Below are 17462 nucleotides of genomic sequence, written 5' to 3' on the forward strand. Positions count from 1 at the left end.
TCAAAGATACCTTCTAAAAACAGTGAAAGCTGACATAATGAAACGGTTGCCACTTTAATAAATCCCACACAAACCACAAGCAAAGGTCAAATAACCATGTACTGAAAAAAAATATCATGTACTGCCCATGCAGTACACTCTGTACCAGAATAACATAAAATGAAGAAATCTGTTCATATCAAAACCTTTAACCTCTTGAAGAGGATTGGCAGGGATGGAGTGGGTAAAGAGGATTTTAAATATTTAGCCCTGGAAGTGAAACTGGACATAGTAATGCAAATTTACAGTATGACAATTATTCACACTCTTTACATTGAATAGTAAGTATACTTTGAAATATTAACTTTTTTCCCCACTAAATTATGTGTATTCATTTCAATTTATGTGTACTACGATGATTTTGTTTGTTATGAGTCACCACTATGCTACTGGGATTTGTGAAGGGCCTACTGTTTAACTCATGTATTTTTCAAACCTCCAAAACATATGGCACTTAAATGATCTGTTTCAATGAAGGCCATGGATAAAAGGAAACATTTCTTTCAGCGTAACAATATGAATTGAAGAAAGAAAGAGGATACCTAATTGAAAAGACTATGTACAACAGCATTAAAGATAAAAGGTATTCATTTTCCAGCCTGTTACATTAGATTTAAATCTTTGCTGTATTTTATTATTTTCACCATTAACATCAGTTGTTCTTTCAATCACCCAGTTTGGAAACATGTTAATATCTTACTATCCTAACATTCACTTTAGTTTAGACACCATTAAAAGCTGCATATTTAAACAAAACACATGCAAAACACACTAAAATGAGGAAGGCTTTCTAAGAGATCCATGAAGCGAGAATAGTTATTTATATTCTAGGAAAATAAACTCACTCTCTCCTTACACTTTATGCAAACTTCTACAAGAAAATCCACTCTGTCTGCCATTTCCACTTTCTACTGACCATTACTAAGTCAACTTTCACTGATCCAGTATATGATACAACACTTCAAAATACATATAAAACTCCTCACCTAATTTTCAATGTGCCATTTTTGGCACCAATTAACCTAAATTCTCTGTTTGAATTAGAGCTGCATTCTTCGCAAAGCTAATCGAGCATTTAAAACAGACCAGAAAGGCAAATATAAATAAATTAAAATATTATAACCTTATCTTTCTATCTGTTCCCTCTGGTAAATTCAACATGCTGCCTGTGGAAAAATATTCTTTATTGTATTTCTTGTAGAAAGTGTCCAACCATCTACATCGGTGAAACAGGGAGACTTGTAGTTGACCATCAAAGGGAGCGTGTTAGAACTATTAAAACCAAAGACCTTACAAACCTGATTGTAGAACATTTTACATCCCTTAATTACAGTCACAATGATCTGTGTTTGTGTTCTTTCACAGGGTTTTTAGGGACACTTTTCAAAAAAAAAAAAAAAAAAAAAAAAAAAAACCTTCTGAAGCCAAACTTTTTCTCAGCCTGAGATCACCTATTTCTCCAGGTCTTAATGACCAACTAACATTTTAACCTTTCCATTCATCTTCTCTGATGGCAGCTTTATGATGCCTACTCTCACAATCACAAGAATGCTATAATTATTGTTGTTTTATCTGTGTTTTTATCTTGCCTTTGTTTAATCTTTTTATGTTGCACTTTAAGATTTACTGCTAATGTAAAGTGCCCCTATAAATAAAATGCATTATTATTATTATTATTGTTACTTTTTCCTTCAGGTTTGTTCCCTTCTATATAAGTTACCTGCTCTTTTTTTTTTTTTTTTTTTTATATATAAAAGTTGCACACCTGGGGGTTATTTTCCGTATGTGGATTAGTCGTTTAGCCGGATGTATCTGTTGACGATTTGGCATGATCCTGGATCTGTCGGTTTTTCGAAACTCTTGCTGGAAGTGTTGTCATAGCAACACAACCTAATCCTCAAACCTGCTCGGAGTAGGTTTGTTCTACCTGTGTAAACTAATCCTTGTTTACATAATCAGTGACGGTGCGTGAAAGTCATCCAGTCATGGCTTCGCTGTTCATGAATGAGCGACCAATAGATATTGGTGCGCAAATTATACGAAGAGAATTTCATATAGAGAGGGTTTTGCGCGATCAGCAAGATCCTTTATTGCTCCTGGAGGAAATTCTTTTCGAAAGATACCGCTTTAGCCGAGGGGGAATATTGTACCTCAAAGATTTATTAGCACCTTATATTCGAAGTCAAACTAGGCGAAGTCGGGTATGCACAACCACACAGACAGTAGGCATTGCTTTGAGGTTTTTTTACAAGCGGCACTTTTTTTATATACTGTAGGCGATGCGGAAAATCTAACTAAAAGTGCAGTTTGCCAGGCAATTCATAAAGTCTGTTTGGCTCTGAAATATTTCCTTCAGGTTTTCATAGTGTTTCCTGGACACTTGCGTGTGCAGACAACAAAAGAGGCGTTTCATGCCATTGCAGGTAGGCAACACAGGCAAAAACACCCATAGTTCCATGAAGAATCTCAATCAGCCTTACGTTCTCATTACCAGGGTTTCCAAATGTGATTGGGGCACATGGGACTGATCAGAGTGGAGTTTGATCAAACATTATTTGGAAAATGAACCTCTCTTCCTGATGAATAATCAGACATAGTGTCTTCATCAAATATTTGACCTTCATCAATATCTCGTTGGTCAGACACAGGTTCAAGGGATATGACATTCCCTGCAACTGACCCAACAAAAAAGAGGGCTACATGGAACATACCTATGGCATACATGGAGGACAAATATATGCAATGACCATCCATTACCTGAAATGAAGTGACCACTGCATCCTGCCACTGGTTCTGTGGAGGAGCTTCCCCCTGGAATGCCCTCAGAAACAGGGCGATGGGCATTTTGCTGGAGAGCCAACTCTTCTGCAGGGGTTAGGTCTGGACCGCGTGGACCGCCACCTGTTTTTTGCTTGTCTGCCTTCTGATTAGCTTTAAAATTAATGTTTTTTGTATTATATATGATTCTTTATGTCAACAATTCTTTAAATAGTTATATACCAATATTTACCAGTTTGAAGTATATTCTTGTACTTCACTTTAACCTGTTCCCATGTTCTCCTTGTGCTCACGTTTGATCTGGAATTATGACATATTAAATAATAATTAATCTGACACATAGGAAATGAAATGCTGCATTCAGTAAGTACAATGCACACTACTTAGCGTTTAATTTGTCGGCCACTTTTTGCCAGCTGTTTTTTCTGGTCTGGGCTGCTTTTGCAGTGTTACCCCTTGTGCATATTAAATCTTGAAATTCTTCATGTCCTTCGAATAAAAGGTCTTGCGCCGCGTGTGTGAAAAAAAAAAATGCGTCCGTTCTTTCGTCATTTTGTTACAGCCTATCAAAGACTTGCTGATCATGTTTTCTAGACTCAATATATATGGGCTTTTCACTCAGCGTGGGCGCGCGCATTCATCTCGTAAGATTTGATCCAACTACACTAATCTAATGCACGGCTGCGTTTGAAAAACCGACCTATCCCGGATGAGTGTCACCGGCATTAACTCATCCAAGATGAGGCACCTGATCTAGGATGATGTAAACAACGTACGAAAAATACCCCCCTGATGATGGCTTTGTAGCCAAAACATTACCTTTTACCTTCTTCCCTTTACAGCTAGGAGATAATGCTTAACCTTCGTTTTCTTCTTTACAGATGTATGCTGAAACACTCTATACACACACACACACATACTGTATATATATGTATTAATAAATACACATACTATACACACACAAAGAAAAGCTAGGAGGATAGGTTGACTGTTACTCTACTCCAGGAGAAGTACTATTACTCCAAAAATCAGCAGTTCGGCAAGAACTCCACCGAGGGACCCAGTTTTTTAAGCTGCAAAAAACAAACACATATAAAACTAAATCTTATGAATGTGTGAACTTAAAAAAAAAATTAGATCAAATGCAAACTAATTTGATGACCTAGAAAGTTGTTACTACAAAAATTACATGACTGAAAAACTTACTGTTTAATAATATCAGTTAAAAGGGTCAAAAGCAAACAGATGCTAGATAAATTATAGAGACGGTAAAGTAAATTTTAATGCCGCCCCCCCCATCCTAGCTATGTGGATTTATTGCAGCTTACCAATACTGGAGGGATGTCTGACCTTGTTTAAAGTGAATGAATTCCTAAATCCAATTCCTTTTTAGTCCTACAAAGTCAATCAGACTAGCCATCTGCTTATCATTAAACAGCAAGATCTGCAAGTATTTCTGAAGCCAGTTAAAAATGATGCAACCTTGGGACACAGAGAAATAAATGCAGTGGTGTCAGCAAAAAACAATCACCTTTCCCAGGAAGCAAACAAATGAGGTAATAATTTTCCTTGGGCGGGCAGGCAGGTGCTTTAGAAGGCAATCTTGGTACAATGCAAATGTACTTATTCTACTTTGGTTCATATCAGGTGTCCTTCAAAAGGAAGCAAAAACACACACATTATAAAACAAATCACTAGCAATTTTCAGAGCTAAAGAATCAACAGATCCTGTGCTGCTTGTTATCAGGGTACTCAATCTCCAACCTGATAGGCAGCAATATCTGCTAGACTTCACTGAAACCAGCCTCTTAAGATAAACATGTTTCTCATTTTCATTTGTATTCCGACTTAATTCATGGTCTTCTATATCACATAGAAGTGTATAAAATGACAGCATTGTTTATGTTGCTTTAAACTTGAAATCTGAACAACGTTTGGGAAGTGCTAACAAAACAATATCATGAATATTTATTTGTTTGTTAAGGACTGTCAATAGATACTGTTAATGACAACCACCTACCCTATGGATCTGCGGTCCATCTACATTTTGACAGTGAAGACCAACAACTAATGATGGTTTAAGCAAGACTGGAGACTGACAACATTGGATTTATGCACACGTCCTTCGTGCTACACGAGAGACCTGGATCAAATCTCAAAGAGCCATGAGGTGTAAGCTTAAGCAATAGACAAACGATACACATTTGTCGGCCGAGGACAGCACACATGCCACTCTACACTTAAACGCGACATATACCGCGAACAAGCAGAAAAGCCAGCGTAAACGGTACATTTGACTTGTTATATCAAAGCATTAAAACTCATCCATCCCTTTGTGTTGTCTTCATACTAACAACACCAACGTTTCACGCTGCATCAGCAAAGCACACAATACTCTAAAAGACGAGAAGTAGTCACCTCGAAATTTGCATACGCAATCTATGACTGCAGTTCAGAAACCACACAAACATCAAGTGATGGGCAGGCTGCCCAATCACCCCAAACACATCGCCACGGTGTTCATGCACACAGGTCATACGAGGACCACGTTTTACTGCATAATGAAGCTGCCGAATTATCCGCCGTTTGAAGAATGATATCCATCAAAGTACAACTACACAAACGAGATGTAGCTGAGCAGTTGGGCCGACCTGTTTCACGTAAATTCGGGGAGCCCCGACTGCGAGGCGGCCTGACTCTGCGTTCATCAAATTGTTCCTCCCCAAGTCGTCATGTTATGCCGTTAATCATATTCTTGCTTAGTTTATTTTTGAGCTCTCCCGCACTTCAACTCAACAAACAAAGAGGAACCACTCACCCTATTTTAGGCACCGAAGGCTTAGCTTGGAGACACCGTAAACAAGCGCCTCCACATCACTTTTTTTGTTCAGTCTCATCTCACTGCGCATAATCTGCGCGCATAGGCAGACCCAAACAACTGACACACGAGAGACGCTATCAAAATCAGAGCTGTTCTCAACTCAACCAATCACAGACGTGTTTTAGAAGGACCCCGCCCATCCTAAAGGGGCAGGGCGGGTCAAAGTGCACTAACTGCACGGCACACGGGGGCAGTTGCCACAGGTGTCCCGCAGAGCGAGATTGTGAGTTACACCTCTTCACGTCTGATCATTTTTTAAAGTTATTTAGGTAATGTTTCATTCATAAATTTTAAATGAATCACATGTAGTCCCTTATTTAACATTTCCTTACAGAGTGTGTGGTATATATAGTTTTTCGAGTTAAAGCCTTTCAATCTGCTCCTCGATGTTTTCAACCCTTATGGGAATATTACTGTCGAAATATTATTGCCTTTATTCTACTTTTTAATATTTAAATATATTCTTTTTAGTGTTATATATTTAAATGTTTTGTATAATAGTGTATGTAAAACTTTATGTAACAGATTATGAGAAAAACTTCTTGGGTGTATGGAATTTGAAAACCAAAAAAAAACAACCTGCGGTACTCCACCTTCACATCTTTGAGAAAGGACAGTAGCTCGCGTTGCAACAAAATAAAATTCAGTTCGCTTGTAATTTAGAGTTTTATACATTACGGCAGCCGTTAAGCTTTACTCTGTCCCTCGCTGGTGCTCCTTTTATGTGCGTGTTCTTCCCACGTTTCCTCAGAAATTGCATCACGTCTGCTACGTTAACTGACAGTAATATACCAAGGGTATTCTGCAGGAAGGGGCGGCACGGTGGCGCAGTGCCGCGCAGTAAGGACACCTGGGTTCGCTTCCCGGGTCCTCCCTGCGTGGAGTTTGCATATTCTCCTCGTGTTTGCGTGGGTTTCCTCCCACAGCCCAAAGACATACAGTTTAGGTGCATTGGCGATCCTAAATTGACCCTAGTGTGTGCTTGGCATGTGTGTGTGTGTGTGTGTGTGTGTATGCCCAGTAGTGGCTGGGATTGGCTCCAGCAGACCCCCGTGACCCTGTGTTAGGATATAGCGGGTTGGATAATGGATGGATGGATATTCTGCAGGTACACCAAGGCCGATTTCATTCTTGGTGCTCAAATAGGCTCAATTTCAGGTTGACATACGTTGGAGAAACCGGTTTTCCAGGAACGGATGAATGGTACACGCCATCCTTTTAAACAGAGTAAAACGATTAAAAAGAACGTGGCGCAGAAACCACAGTCGCATCGATTCGAAGGTTATACTGTAAGTGCAGTGTGTGATGCATGTATATTCCTGTACTAAGAACACATTTAAAACGTTTAGACGCAATAAATGTACTGAAGTTAGGATTAAAAATGGGAGAAATATTTAAAAAGTCTAGCCTAAACGAATGAAGAATAGTCTAAAAGTGTACATTAACAGATGGTATTACAGTTGAGGAAGCTTAACCGTACTAAACCATTATGAAAAATGTGTGAACCTTTTCAGCATTGTGAAAGTCTCCAGCCCAGGGGGTCTCAAGTTCAATTCTCGCGTACTACTTTGGCGGTGGGTTTTTGTAAAAGCCAGTTCCACAAATAAATGTAAACAAAATTCATAAATTAACTTTTTTCCAATATCTTTAAATGTTTTGTTTACTATATTTATTTTTAATTCACCTTTACCTGTTAAGTTTACTCCTTTAATGGTATCCAAATGATGATGATTAGTGATGAGCAGTTCAGACACAGGTGTAAATGACACTAAAGGGAAGCTGCTACTTCAGTGTAAAATGTTTCTTGTGAGCTAATTAATACAAATGGCTTAAGTGTCCAAAAACATAAAAAATGGCAAAATCTTAGAAAGCAAGGAAAAGATCAATTAATTAATGTCACACACATGCTCGCTACATTCCTTTAAAAAATTAGCAAACCCATTTAAGTTCTGGCACAAACTGGAAAATAACACCTTGTTTAATAAAGGCCACATGTCCAGTTAAAAGCAGTAGATAGTTGGAATGAACACCAGTGCTTAAGGTGGTCCACAGAACTGAAATTTAGGACCACTTAGTTAATTCAGCCTTTTATTACTAGATTTAGATTTTTTTGTCACATGTATACACACGGGGTATACAATGAAATGCAGCTCAGTGAGCAGCCTATACAGTACTGTGCAATAAAATTAAAACATATACATTTAAAAAAAACTAATTATTAAATAAAAGGTGCAGATTAAAAATACTCAAGTAATTGTAATTGTGTAGCACACATCTACATTAGTGGTATAATAATTAAATAATAGATGTTAATAGATTTGACTATTTTTACAATAGAGGTATGTCTGACAAGATAGCTGTTTATTTTATTGTCTTGAGAAATTAAGCTCTCTCTCAGTCTTTCTGGTCATGATTTGAGGCAATGAAGGTGCCATATAGATCTTAACCATTTAAACTGACTCTAGAAAATGTAAGGAGTTCTCCATGGTCGTGGCTGCTCTGTTAATGCACCTTTTGGTATATAGGTCCTGTAGGATTGATAGAGATCCCCATGAGGCACTCATCCAAGTGCACAACTCACTGCTGTAAGGTATGGTCCTTTTCTGTGCCATTTCATTACAAGGCAGAGATGCATCCTGCCATTATACTTTCAATTTTTACTAATTAGCATTCAAATAAATGTGGCATTGAAGAAGTGGCTGTGCCTTAAAATTGTTTCTTTTTGCACCTGTGTCTGACTCTGCACTGTTCATCATTAAATTGTCTGAATCTGGATACAATGTTAGGAGCAAACTCCACAAAAATAAGTTGAATTGAAAAACAATTGGGAAAAAAAGTGAAAAAATTGGTAAAAGAAATGTAGATGTTTAAAATAATGGCAAAGAAAACACATTTCTGAATTTCTGCTAAATGCAAATATCATACTAGAGAATTTTTCTGAATGCAAAGTAAGAAAATAAAGAAGCCAAAACAGTTAAATTGATCAGTGTCAGAAACTCAACACAGAGTCATGGAAAGGTTTGGGGCAGCCACCCGTATAATTGATTTCCTGGCTGCAAAGTTGAGTAAGTAAATACAGCACTGCTGTGCACAAAACCAAGTCCAAAACATAACTGAGGGAATAGGGAAAAGGTGCAGGCTTTTAAAGGGGAAGACAGGAAGTGAGATCATAAGGGTCGGGCTCATGAAGGTCTTCAGCCATTGGTTCGAGCCTGGACGTGACATCACAGGGGCTGGAGCCGGCAAGGTCTCCTTCCATAGGCTCGGTCCCGGAAGTGACGTCAAGAGAGCCAGGTGGAATCTCCCGTGAATGGTCTACAGGAAAGGGAGAAAAAGTGTCGGTGCACTCTGCCACATCCCAGTATGCCTCGGAATTGCCCTTACTCAAGCCCCTTAGCTGCCTCCCATGCGCACGTGTGTGACATCAGATATAATAGTGAACCACTGATTTGTGAGACTGTTTGGAATGAAAGCCTGTAGCCACAGTAGTACACCAGGACTGAACTTGGGTGCCCCTGCTCTAGCCAATTCTGAACACATTGTGCACAGGGCAAGACGTCCTGCACATAACATGCATAAAAAGATCAATGTCACACACAGGCAAAGACAGTCAGTAGTAGAAGTTAAGAAAAGTGCACTTAAGATTTAAACAAGAGTGATTCCTCAAAGAAGGTTCTACAGAAACTTAAAAAAATACCACTTGGTCTAAAGACTTCTTTTTTTAAACACCTAGATAAAATAATTAAACAACTTACTTTGATAGATTAAAAGACTTCTCATTTGTAAAATTGTTGGTTATGTTCTAATTACTGGTACTTTGTTTTACACATCATTAGCACTCATCTGCATTTTCTCAGTCATCACAAGCTTTCTCTCTGTGGACTGCCAATTTTTAGCTATAAGACAATATTGCAGGGTGCTGGAGTTATATCCTAGTAGTATAACATTCAAGGCAGACACCAGCCCTGGACTGGGTCCTGTTACACTGCAGAATACACATATACACATTCTCAAACAGGGCTAATGTAAAGTCACCAGTTGGCCTAACTCTCACATCTTTAGTGTGTGAGGGGGAAATCGCAATACCCTGAGACACAGAATGAATGCTCAAACCCAGGATGTTTAATCCTAGTTTTAATTAAACACAAAGAATAGAAAGTGTTTGAAACAAAATATTTAATACACTTTTAGTGTCCTGTGATGGCTTGGTGCCACATCCAGGGTTGGTACATTGGATTGAGTATTTTATAAAGCTGAGCTGTAAAGCTCTGCATTGGTCATCTCATCCAAAATAGTTCCCTTACATAGGGACCCCAATATTGGTTGTGGAGACCATTATAACAACTAATTTCTTAACAGACTGCCTTTAATCAACCTTGTCTGAATTATCAATTTAAGAAATTTTATCACAAACACAAGTGGTTATTTAGGCACGGAGTCGGAGAAAATATCTTGAAGTTTTTAAGATTTTATCTTTGTGTTAAGTATTTTAAAAGAAAATCATTGGGATAGTGCAGCAGGTTGCACTGTACTCCATTTGATTCTATAATGTGGTGTACTTCCAATGTTCTTGAGTTTCCTTGATTCTGGGTTCTTCTTAATAACCAAAGAAACGCCTTTTAGTTCAAGTAGTGATTCTCAAGTGGAATAGAGAACGTGTTTGTGCACTCTACAGGAATGGAAGCTACCAAGAGAGGTTTCCACTCCCCATCACTGTGAACAGGAAGAAGAAATTCAGGACAAGCCCATTGAAGGTGGAAGTCACTGTTTTTATAAGTTCCAATGAATGAGAAAAATCTTAAGAAGGAGCACAGTTTGAGTGATGATGAAACCTAAATAAGGTAAGAAAGAGGAATTAGGTCCTATGCATGAAAGTTTATGATGGATATACTCATTTTTGCTCCCTGTATTGTATGAATAAATTCTACAGTGTTCTTACCAATGAGGCATATGACACACATTTTTTCCCTTTAAAAGAGAGGAAATGGCCCTTCAGAAAAGGGTAAACATGAAATCTAAAAGATGTGGCACTATGGTCAGCATTTCTGGCTTAGGACTCCAGGGACCGGCCAGTTCATCTTCTGCAATGCATATTTTGTTATATTACTATAAACTCCCTCCACAACACAAAGAGGAACACATCAGGTTGACTTGTGCCTCTGATGGGGTCCAGTAGTAGTATAATGCTAGTGAGTTTGCTGAAAAATAGCATCCCTTCTTGGTTTGGTTCCTGCTCTTCTTACAATGTTGCAGGGATAGGCTCACAAGCTTATAATGAAATGAGTTTGTCCAGAATTTGTATGATTAAATGGATGAAAAAACTAAAGGCAAAGACCCCCCATCAGGACCAAGAGTAGGAAGTCCTGCTCCATACATAATTGTTTTCTTCTACCAGACCACCAGAAGGAGGCAGTGTAAATAGGCACTGTCATAGACTGAACTGGAGCTGCTCAATAAACCTGTTTATTGCCTACCAATTTTGGACTTCATATTGTGCTAGTGACTCAGCAACCAAACATGTACAATTCATTGAACTGACCCCGAATTTAAGAGCAGAATTTTATGGATGATGACCACACTGTTATGAAGATCAGCCTCATCATTATGGAAAATTATCTGCCATTGGCCTGCTCTTGTGCTTCAGATAGTGTTTCAAGGAAGATGGAATATGCAAACGGTCAACATAAGCCAGCCTGCCAGCCAATCTTAAAGCATTTCGAATGGTCAGACGACACCAAGACATCAGGCGTTTTGGACATACTGAAAAACAAAGAAAGAAACAAAGCCCAACTTGTAATTAAGCAATTAACATGTTTCAGGTTTGGACATGGTAAAAAATAGTAATTTCATCAGTTTTTTTTTAACATTTACATCCCTACCTCTTTCTCTTAGAAGCAGCTCCAAAGCTTCTTTTTGCTTAGTGGTCTTTTCTACATTGAGCGTTGGGAGATAGACGTTTGCTCCAAAATCTATCAGGAGCTGCACATACTCGGCTTCACAGCAATGTCTAAGGCACATCTCCAGGATCGTCTTGGGTTGCTTGATCTTAACAAGAAGTTTCTCCTCAGTGCAGTTAAAGTCTGGGTTGGCTCCATAAATCAGCAGCAGTTTAAAGCAGTCCAGGTGCCCATAGACCGCAGACAGATACAAAGGTCCACTACATACTGGTGAATGGGAAGTCCACAGGCTACTTTTTGACCTTGTGTTCACTTCTGCTCCATGTTCCAAAAGCTCACTCAGGATCTCTACATCCCCTTCCCTAGATGCTGTGAGTACTGGGGAGCAGTTATTGTAGATGCTGCCATTGGGGTCCGCTCCTGCACTCAGTAAAGCATGGACACAGTCCAAGTGCTTCCCACTAACCGCAGTGAACAGTGGTGTTTGGGCCTTCACATCTAAGCTGTCTACCTCAGCACCATGAGCTAGGAGAAGTTCCACACAGCTCAGGTAACCATGGGAGGCAGCCAAACGCAGTGGGGTACCAGGAATACCCCACCCACTCCTGCTGTTGATGAGCTTTCTGTACCGCTCCTGTGACAACAGGACCAGAAGCAAACGGTGGTTGTTGTTGAAGACCGCTTCATGAAGTTCTTGTATTTCCACAGCATCTGAAGTCTTGTCCTCCTCTTCTGCAAAATGTAGCATGAAATACAGCTTGGAAAAAAATCAAGCAGAGGATAAAACACTTTCATAAATTTACAATGAAGAAGACCGATAAAACTAAACACATTTGACTTGCTGAACCAATGCATTTGAGGATCTAGCCACTTACTGAACAATCTATTCTACAGTAGTTTTAAAGTTGTAGGGAGCCAGAGTTTATTCCGAAGATACTAGTCTGACACAGGGTACACTCACTCATACCAGAATAATTTTTATATATATAATATACTGTATATACAGTGAATCTAGCATTCTTACTTTTTGAAGAGGGGGTGCAAGGGTGGTGGATTATGGTGTTTAACATGACATGCAAACTCTGCAGACAGGAACAAAGCTAGAATTCAAATCCAAGTCTCTGATCATGTTGCCCTTACACATGATGTCTATCCAAATTCTGAACCTACATAATCAGATTTTTGGTCAGCATAGATATGACGCTTGCTTTAATGTATCGGGCACAAGGATTCGACCAACATAAACCGGATAGTTGTCCATCACAAGGTATGCTGACTCAAGCAGGGCCAACTTACGAGTCTTCAATTAACATAAAACACATCTTTAAGTTGTTCTGGGCAATCACTTAAGCACAGGGAAAGCATACCACCTCCACTCAGACGGAGATTAAGTTTGGATTTGAACTGTACTGAGCCGTAAGGCAGAAGCACTTACTGTTGTGCCATCATGCTGCCACCTATGATGTGCATGTACTTTGGAAAAGGTATCTTATATTAGTGGAATTGTACTGAAGCAGTAAGCATAATTTTAACTGACACTTCATAACCAGCTTTCCTTAGCAGCGGGCTTTAACAAATGCTGCAGAATGCTGGCTTGGTAAACCATATTTAGGGTTTGAAATGACCTGTGCAAGGGTCAATATGACAAAGTCCCTCAGTTCTTTAGAAAATAAAAAGTTTTCTAAGTGGAATATCACATGTTTGATATCCATTTATTAAGAAGAAAAATTAAGTTCCAACAGTCTGTCAAAATGGTGCATTTTACTTGATATATCTTCATTCAGATTCACACTGAAATGCATTACACAGCCTAGCAATCTGTCTGTATTTTTTTTTTTAATTTGACCCAAAGATATGTTGGGAGTTTCTGTGTAGCATTTGTTTGTGTGCTGTGTGACCAGCTTGGTCAATAAAGCTGACCCTGTTGACACAAATTTAAGAATCACTACTTTTAGGCACCACATTGCCATCCAACCATAAAGCAAACAGAGATGCCTCATGTTACTGAGAGACTGGTAAGAAGCATTTAAGTTTGAGGCAATGCACAGGTTCCTCCATACATGTGGTGTAAAAGTTATGCAAATGAGCAAACATTTAAATATAATAAGTTCTCAAAGGAATATTAAAGGCAAATATAGAAGGTCACTGGTTGAGGCAAGGGTAGGAAAAATGGAGGCCACTGAGTCCCCAGAGTCCAGTAAAGCTTCTAAAAGTAAAAGGAAAAATGTGGCACTAAATATGAAAATATGTGGATCAGGGCATTCTTTCTGAGGATGTGAGGATCAAGGACAACAACCCAGGAGGACCAAGAAGCCTTTGGTAAGTCTAGAAGGACTAGTGGGAGGAATTCTTAATATGAGAGTTGTAAAATGAAGGTTATGGTTTGACAATAATATCTAACATCAACATTTAGGTACATCTCAGAGCAGCATAGCCCAAAATGAAATAAAATAAAATGTTTTTTCCCTAATGAGAGCAGAGCTGATTGAGTCTTTGCAAAATGGTCACTGCAGCCATCCCTGCTTTGAAACATATCATTCAGTTTAATTTATCGTTGTTATGCCCCATAGCACAATATAAAGTGTTTGTGTCTAATTCCACTGCTGTAGAAGCATTTATACTAAACACTAGACAAACTACCCAACATTTCCAGGTTTTGGAAGTGGAAAGGTAAAAAGTAGTTAAATGACTATATATTTTATGAAACGTTATTACCCTTAAACTTGTGGCTTGAAAACCAAAGCTGTGCATGCAGAACAATGAGATTGTGCTTTATAGATACAGTGGTATAAACAGGAAAATTGTGTGGATTCTGTGGTGCTGGAATGATTTCATACTGAACTTCTTTTAAAGCCTAAACCTTCACACTGTATTTCAAATTTAAGAGTGGGATGGGGATGGCAAATAAAGCCTCAACAGTCAGGAAAGCAGATGTAGCACAACTACCTGACACTCTGTGAAAAGAAGGCAAAATTCAGTTGGGTGATCTTGAGTCTGGGCTCTCCAGCAGCTGTCCTCTATATGGTATACAGACTCCTGATTAAGATCAGGGAAGCGTCCTTTAAGTGTTTTAAAAGTTTTATTTCTTGCTTGGGACTGCAAGTGGAAAGGCATTTTTCAGCTCTTTCATTCAGTCTCTAATACAGTTTTTCTAGGAAATTCTGCCCTACATAAGAACTACATATGCAGAGCTGGGCAGGTTGAACTGAAAAAGGTGTTTGGAAAGGAACAAGTGCTGCAGTGCTTAGCCTCTCCCAACAGGGTGACTTCAGCGGCAATGAGAAGAATCTAGCTGCAGAGAGGACACCACGAGGCTTTTAGGAAACTTTGACAATCTGAGTAACCTATGCTGCTTCTCCTTCTAAATGAGGGTTTCAGGGGTGTGCCACTTGACAGGGAGGCAATTTTAAAGTGTGTCAAAAGTGTCCAGCTTGCAGCTATATGCTACTGTGAGCAAATGCTGTTTTAGTATAAAATTTAAATTTTTTCCATTACAACAAAAATATTAAAATTCACGACTGTGTTCATAAGTGTTACAATTACGAATGCTTTTGAAATCACTTTTTTTTTTTTGGTCCAGTGCCTCACCAGTACAAGAAAACCAACCATATATGATATACCATTTTATCTGTCCTGCTATCTAGTTATGCGGAGTGTTGAGCTTTTTGGGATTGCACCCTATACCCCCAAAAAAACCTAACTTATTGCAGTTTGGACTATTTTTTGTGTGGGAAATCACACCCTTATGACAAACAGTAAATCAATAGGTGTCTTCTAAAAAAATGATCAGAAGGACTTGAAACTGTATATGCCGCAGCAACTGAACACAAAGGTTCACCCCCTAAAGGGATATAAGGGGTCAAATTTACTCCTCTTTACAAAAGTTTTATACGGATCGGTAATATAGGCAGGTGTAGTATTTTATGCTATTTCAAAATAGCTGATCAGTATAATATTTTTGATACTTGATTTTTTTTTTTATCAGAGGCCCCAGCCCTCTAAGAGTCACTGACACAAGGTTAAAAATAAATTTTTAAACACAAGTATTTGAGATATCGTTTTAGACTATTTCAAGGTCAGTGATTACTATACGATTATATTTTTGATCCTTTACTAGGAATCTAACCATCTATGGACCTCTATCAGAAAATGACAATTTTCTATTACAATCGAGATTATTTAAAATATTTGATGCAACAATTCATGTTTATTATGTACTTCTACCTCATGAAGTATACCATTACATTTCGTATGAGCACACCAAATTATGCTAATTCGTTAAATGTGAAAACACTACGAATTTTAAAAATTGTTGCCCCTGACTTGTTTAATGAAAGGGATGGTGTGGCTTGTCCTGTCTGTGTCAAACCTACTACTCAGTACAAAGCTCGAGAAGGTACGTTTTGCTCACAAAAGAACAAAAAAAAAATCCTATTTCACTTGGTCTGGGTAGGGTGTTCTACCGTATCTGAGATATAAAGAAACGGGGCTATGCAATACTTGGGAGAAGGTTCATCTTTCGTCAGGACAACAACCTAAATGTACTGTCAAAACCCCAAGTGCACTCAAAACTCATCTGTTCAGGAAGGCGTTTTTTTAGCTCTACTTGACTTTATTACCCTTCTCTCAGTTTACTTCTCTGTCAAGATGCTCATGTAACCTATACGTGTGTGTGCTAGACCATCAACTATGTTGTCTGTTAGGCTTTTTTTTCTCTGAATTCACTGTCGTAATCTTCTTTATTTATTTATCTGGTTTGTACAATGCTATATACTGTATACCCTGCCGTTCTTTCTTATATTGTGTAAGTGCCTTGAGCATGGGAAAGGCGCTATATAAATGTATTATTACTACTCAAACACTGCTGAATGTCCCGCAGTGAACCAAAAAAGGCCGAACCTCAGCCCTATAGTGAGTATAAGACTAAGGTTTAAATTTACAATCAGTTTGGCAAAACAAGGAAATCTTAATGAAAAATGGGCATTGTTGGTAGAGGATTTTTTATGTGAGCCCTCGTTACCAGTCACCAGTGTGTACGATTTAATTTTTACACTGGGCAGCAGTCTAAGCAGATCTGTATGAAATACAATTGAAGAAACGGAAATTTGCCGCTAACTTTAAGGTAAAAAATGCATACGTGCACAGAGCTACCTAATGCTCCAATAATCCATCCAATTAAGAAGCGCCAAACCAACAAAGTGTATTGAGGCTCCCCTTAAAATCTACGTAAATGTTACTCGTTAGTATGCAAGGCGCAATGTATTAAAAAAAAAGGCCGGCTTGCTCCGCTTGAGGATGGCAGAGGACGTGGTGCTGCAAGACAGCGTTAATGCTAGGCAGAAATATGTGCCTCGTCTTGGTTCAAACCCACTAAAATGTACGTGGAAAGGTCACCTCTTAAAGACCATGTACTTTTTAATAACCACATTACAGTACTGCCTTATCCTGAGTCGCGTCATGTGCCCACAGTGTAAAAATCAAAGCTGCAAACCTTCAGAGCGTCAGCGGAAATACAAAACTACTAATGTCGTACTACATATGATAGTTTAAAAAAGCACAGTAAAACCAACAGTATCAAACTTGCACGTCCGACACAAAATTCCTCACCTCTTTTGATTATTTTACATGAAGTAGCGAGTCTAGTTGGAAAAACACCTTCACTCACTTGGATCTGATGTGTTCGCGACACTGCAACAAAAACTTCCTAGTGGATTTGACTGACAAGATTTTCCATCCTTGGATTGGATCATTACTTCACTCACTGACCAATCACAGCAAGGAGGAAACATGTGACTGTTCACCGGTCGGGAGGATATCGTAATATACCTAGAGTGTGAGAACTAAGATCAATAAGATTGTGGATAACG

General features: G+C 38.7%; 2 protein-coding genes across 4 annotated transcripts in view; both read right to left on the reverse strand.

The window, feature by feature from the left end:
- Window positions 1-5761, reverse strand: part of amer1 (APC membrane recruitment protein 1) — a 46472-nt gene extending 40711 nt beyond the window's left edge. The window contains exon 1 of one of the 2 annotated variants that reach the window (XM_028815469.2): window positions 5636-5761. The gene's annotated coding sequence lies outside the window, so the exon portion shown is untranslated. The remainder of the gene's footprint in view (window positions 1-5635) is intronic. The other variant, XM_051934495.1, reaches the window with a different exon arrangement.
- A 5384-nt stretch (window positions 5762-11145) lies between these two features.
- On the reverse strand, window positions 11146-17462 carry LOC114662126 (ankyrin repeat and SOCS box protein 12-like). Of its 2 annotated transcripts, none has more exons than XM_051934512.1 (3): window positions 17261-17462; window positions 11578-12352; window positions 11146-11458 (listed from the first exon to the last, which is right to left on the reverse strand). In XM_051934512.1, exons 2-3 carry the CDS (start codon window positions 12341-12343, stop codon window positions 11301-11303), a joined length of 924 nt encoding a protein of 307 aa, XP_051790472.1. In that variant the 5' UTR covers window positions 12344-12352; window positions 17261-17462; the 3' UTR covers window positions 11146-11300. The 2 variants fall into 2 exon arrangements, with proteins under 2 accessions (XP_051790472.1, XP_028671307.2); XM_028815474.2 differs by having other exon boundaries at window positions 17203-17457.

This window comes from Erpetoichthys calabaricus, chromosome 12, assembly GCF_900747795.2.
Source record: "Erpetoichthys calabaricus chromosome 12, fErpCal1.3, whole genome shotgun sequence".
Classification (NCBI taxonomy): domain Eukaryota; kingdom Metazoa; phylum Chordata; class Cladistia; order Polypteriformes; family Polypteridae; genus Erpetoichthys; species Erpetoichthys calabaricus.

Bases quoted from the DNA above. Each gene is read 5' to 3' on its own strand.
- LOC114662126 (XM_051934512.1), bottom strand. From the start codon at position 12,343: ATGCTACATTTTGCAGAAGAGGAGGACAAGACTTCAGATGCTGTGGAA. The intron at 11,459-11,577 runs GTAGGGATGTAA...TTTGTTTTTCAG, and splicing joins GCTGCTTCTAAGAGAAAGAG to TATGTCCAAAACGCCTGATG.